The 4,609-nt window shown below is 41.3% G+C and overlaps 1 protein-coding gene across 1 annotated transcript in view; it reads left to right on the top strand.

Moving 5' to 3' along the window:
- The window catches only part of LOC107080665 (valine--tRNA ligase, mitochondrial-like), a gene marked incomplete at its 5' end in the record, with an annotated part of 34,768 nt that overhangs the window by 10,787 nt on the left and 19,372 nt on the right, over window positions 1-4,609 (top strand). The window contains 6 exons of the mRNA XM_015368872.1: window positions 1,044-1,114; window positions 1,201-1,326; window positions 1,397-1,501; window positions 1,725-1,793; window positions 1,882-1,960; window positions 2,851-2,981. Coding sequence (XP_015224358.1) covers window positions 1,044-1,114; window positions 1,201-1,326; window positions 1,397-1,501; window positions 1,725-1,793; window positions 1,882-1,960; window positions 2,851-2,981 — 581 coding nt within the window. The remainder of the gene's footprint in view (window positions 1-1,043; window positions 1,115-1,200; window positions 1,327-1,396; window positions 1,502-1,724; window positions 1,794-1,881; window positions 1,961-2,850; window positions 2,982-4,609) is intronic.

The following is a 4,609-nucleotide window of genomic DNA, read 5'->3' as shown; positions in this document are numbered from 1 at the left end:
TGTTATATAAAAAAAGTCAATATTTAACATGGATGAATAAACCCCTAATTTTATTTCTGTGTTAAATTTAAAGTAACAGATTATAATTAAAAATGACTCTGGACCTTTACTGGTTGATGATTTTCTGAATTGGGACACTGCTGATTTTTTATTGGTTACTCCTGAGTTATTAGATCCGTTTGCGTTCTGCCATATTATCCAGATCTTTATCAGCATCAGTCAAAAGTGTTTATGCCAGGAGAGGAGCTACATGAGGAACCGTGGAAGGAAAGCAGATAATTAGCCCTCTAAAGCCCGATCCAAGAATAAAACAAAACAGAAAATTAGTTTTTTTGGGTTTGAAGTCCTTATTTGCCCTTTTTAACAAAATATGTAAAAAGAAAAAACATAAATACATTTTTGATATTAGTAATTTATTACTATGCGATAAGTCAATATTATTTTTTGTGTAGTCTTCTGCCCTCTGTTATCAGGTATATCTGATTGTGTACAATGGGATTTTGAGCAAGGTTTTTACCATTAAATTATGCAAAAGGTGTCAGATGCAAAACATTTCAGAAACTGTATGTATCTAATATGATACATTTGGCATCATAGGGTTAATTAACCCTCTCATGCATGAATTATGATAAACTCAGGAAGTTTTTACTAGGTGGTTTTACGCATCCTTATGAATGTAAAACAAATTTTGGGAAAAAAAATCTTTGTTCTATAAAGAAATATTTATCTCTCCACTCATTTCAACTTTATGCATTTTATACCGTACAAAAATCTAAATACTAATAAATTAGTTGCAAAAATATTGTTGTAATTTAGTTTACTCCCCTGTAGAAACAGAAATGGCGGAAGTGTTTGATCTTTTCCCCGTGTCAGCCATCTTGGTTTCACTGACTTTTTTTTTTTCTAGCTTCCACTAGATTGGACTATATGCATAATGGCCCAAAACTGAAGGCATATATACGCTTCTAAACAGCTGTACTCTGTAGTCATCACCATGCATGCCAGTTTAAATGTTTTCACTATGGAACCTGTGTTTCATTTAGACCCAGATGTTCTGGACACCTGGTTCTCCTCGGCGCTGTTTCCGTTCGCCATGCTGGGCTGGCCAGAAAAGGTACCCCCCACCCCCCCACCGCTGCAGAGTCAAACAGCCCATCCTCCTATGTTTCCATCCCTCACTTAATCCCCATTTTTCCACAGACCTCTGACCTCCAGCACTTCTACCCTAACTCTGTTCTGGAGACCGGCAGTGACCTCATCTTCTTCTGGGTGGCCAGGATGGTGATGCTGGGGTCCGAGCTGACTGGACAGCTCCCGTTTAAACAGGTGGGATACCTGGCTGCTCCGCCATCACCTCTGATGAGTGCGCTCAGTGGCTGATTCCTTCTCTTCTCAGGTTCTGTTTCACTCCCTGGTGCGGGACAAATATGGCAGGAAGATGAGTAAATCTCTGGGAAATGTTATCGACCCTTTAGATGTCATACATGGCGTCTCTCTGAAGGTGAGAACTAGCCTGACTGTCGGCACTCAGGGAACCGTTTCATCTAAATGCAGGTGGACGAGGTTTTCCTAACACGCTGCAGCCCGGAAATAAAACGGCAGACTTCTGTTTTTATGTTAAATAGAAATGTGTGGATTTGATTTAAATGAAAATAAAGAAAACTAAAGGTTGTTTATTTTATCTGTTGATGCAGAAATGTGTTTTTATTATTTTCCTCTGATAGAGACTCGAGGAGAAAGTGAAGGAGGGAAACCTGGACCCAAGAGAGCAGTTGGTTGCCATGGAAGCGCAGGTGTGATACTGTCCAGTGTGATTGGCTGAGTGCATTCAATGCTTTTTATCATTTATCTGCTCTATCTGTCCCCCCCACACACACCCAGAGGAAAGACTACCCTAATGGAATACCTCCATGTGGGACAGACGCTCTGAGATTCGCTCTTTGTTCTCACAGGATGCAGGGTGAGTATCACAGGAATCCGTCCCAATGCAGGTATCAGGAGTCTCTTTACCTTTGACCCAATATTTAAAGCAGACAGATCTGGATGAGTTCAAACAAGCTTTTATCTGTTTAGCAATAAGCATGCGGCTGCTGGAATAGAAGCTCAGGTCAGTGACTCGGTATAAAAGGCTGATATAGACTAAGAGCAATAGTTACTGACCTGGTTCAGAGTTCAGTCTGATCCCAGAGGAAGGAGATGGATCCAGAGGGAGATTGTCCTCAGCTTGCAGCAGGTGCCGCTCCCAGAGCTCCCAGTGATGAGCGGAGCTGATGCCAGCCGACGCCGAGGAGCAACAGTGTCCAAAAGGGAATATCAATAGCCGAAGTCGCAGCAGAACCAAGTTTAAAGACCAGAAGATCAGAGAGCCGATGAGGAACAGAAGGGGAATCCAAGCCGAGGTCAGAAGAACAGTCCAAGTTTGGTAAATCCAGAGTCTAGAACAGATAAACTGACAGAGCAGACAGGGGGAAAGCAACACAAGACAGAAGATAGAGTTACTCTCACCTAATAGATTGAATAATCTGGCACTGGTGGCTGGAAAACCGGCAGCATAAATAGGAGGTGGAAACAGGTGGATCAGTTTAGCAGTAATGAGAAACCGGGCAGAGTTGAACAGGTGAATGGAATGAGCAATCAAGTCAGCCACCAGCGCCTGGATCATGACAGTAGGAAGATGATGCTGATGATGATGTTTGTTTCAAAGGTAACAGCTGAAAAGGTGCCTATAATGCCTTGCTCAATGGGTTTCAGGAAACTGCATCACATCCAGAACTGTGCAGGAGGAATAAAAGTTAAACACATCCCGTCCGTCTCCCTCTTCTGCTTCATGGTGTGATGTCACTCTTTCAGGTGAAGACATCAGTTTGTCCGTATCTCAAGTTCTCAGCTGCAGGCACTTCTGTAATAAAATGTGGCAGACCCTCAGATTCACTTTGGGAGTTCTGGGTGATAAAACGACGCCAGTGGAAACACTTGAAAAGGTAAAGTTTTCTCCATTTTCTTTTATGCATTATCGCAGTTTAACAAAACGCAGTTTTTAAATCGCAGTGGCACCCAATTTTAATCACACTACATTTAAGAAGAGTAAGACACTAAACCATCACTCCAGCCCTTTAGGTGGCGGTAAAACGTTTGAAGTGGGTTTGTCCTCACAGTTGCAGCTAGCACACAGATCCATGCATGTAAATAGACATAAAGATAAACGTTACAGTTAGTGAGGGTTAATGAGGCATCTTGAAGCCTTTCCACACATTGCCAAACTCTATTGATGCTGCGTTGATACTGTCGCAGAATACTGACACCTGCTGGACATCTAAAGACACTGCAGGCAGCTTATTGGACAGACTGAACTGAATTGATTTGATGTCGTATTTCATATCTGTGTTTAAATTGAAAATATCTTTGATATTTTTTTATGCAGCCAATAGATAATGTAAACATATATCACAACGTGAACATTTAGGGGGAAATATGAATCAGGATGCTTGTGGACTTGGATTTAAAATCATAATTTTAAAACAATAACACAGTAAAAACTGTAAATAAACTAAAAGTCAATTTGAAGTTAACTTTATATCAGATACGTTGAGTGATAACTGAGAGGAAAAGGAGGACGCAATGAGAAAATTGAAATAAAAACACAACGAAACTACAAAGGATGAGACACAGTTTAATAAGTCAGTCAGTTAGGAACAACCCTCATGGATCAGTCACATGACTTTCCTGAAACAACACGCTGAAACGACACAGTGTTTTGCTCTATGGGCTCCACACATCAGTGTTGCTGGATCCATCACTAGTTACAGTAAAGCCCTGCAAGAAGGGACTCTATGCAAACAAGCTTTCAAAAACTGAAGGCATGGAGTTAGTGTAAAGGGATTTAAATATAATTGAAATTTAGATTTTTGTTGAAATCGTTCGGCCCTAATGCAGGCTCAGTCTCATGCTGACCGGAGATCAGCCTGAAAAATGCTTCTCTGCTGAGCAAATGAAGGGTTTTCTCGTGGTAAAAGTCTAATAATAAATACACTCAGTAGTTTTTGCAATATTGTAGAATTTCTGATGTTAAAATGTTTAACCTTTAAAATGTGATTAAGTAAAGAGTCAGGATGTCAAAGGGAGCAGCAGCCTTAAAAGGTCGTCTAAATGTTTGGAAGGGCTTTCATTTCATAAACCATTATGGTGAAATCAGAGTCTGGTTTCCAGCAGAGGGTCTCATTTTCCTAGGCGCCGTGTGTTTTTTGTTTTAGTTTTTTTCTTTCATGGAGACAAAGAGCCAAAGGAAGAAATGGTAAATTGTAAATAGCATGTACTTATATAGCGCCTTCATTCAAGTCAGGAGACTTGACCAAAGCGCTTTACACTACATTCATTCACCCATTCACGCACACACTGATGTTTGCAAGCTACATTGTAGCCACAGCTGCCCTGGGGCTCACTGACAGAAGCTGGGCTGCCGTACACTGGCGCCACCGGGCCCTCTGACCACCATCAGTAGACAATGCAGGTGAAGTGTCTTGCCCAAGGACACAACAACAATGAAAGTCAGAGCAGGGGCTTGAACCGTCAACCCTTCAATTTCAGGGCAAACTCCTACATCCAACCCCAC

The sequence above is a fragment of the Cyprinodon variegatus genome, unplaced genomic scaffold (assembly GCF_000732505.1).
Source record: "Cyprinodon variegatus isolate N-32 unplaced genomic scaffold, C_variegatus-1.0 Scaffold2201, whole genome shotgun sequence".
NCBI classification, from domain to species: Eukaryota; Metazoa; Chordata; class Actinopteri; order Cyprinodontiformes; family Cyprinodontidae; genus Cyprinodon; species Cyprinodon variegatus.
Note: the sequence above shows the minus strand (reverse complement) of the source record. Positions and strands in the feature narration are given on the sequence as shown.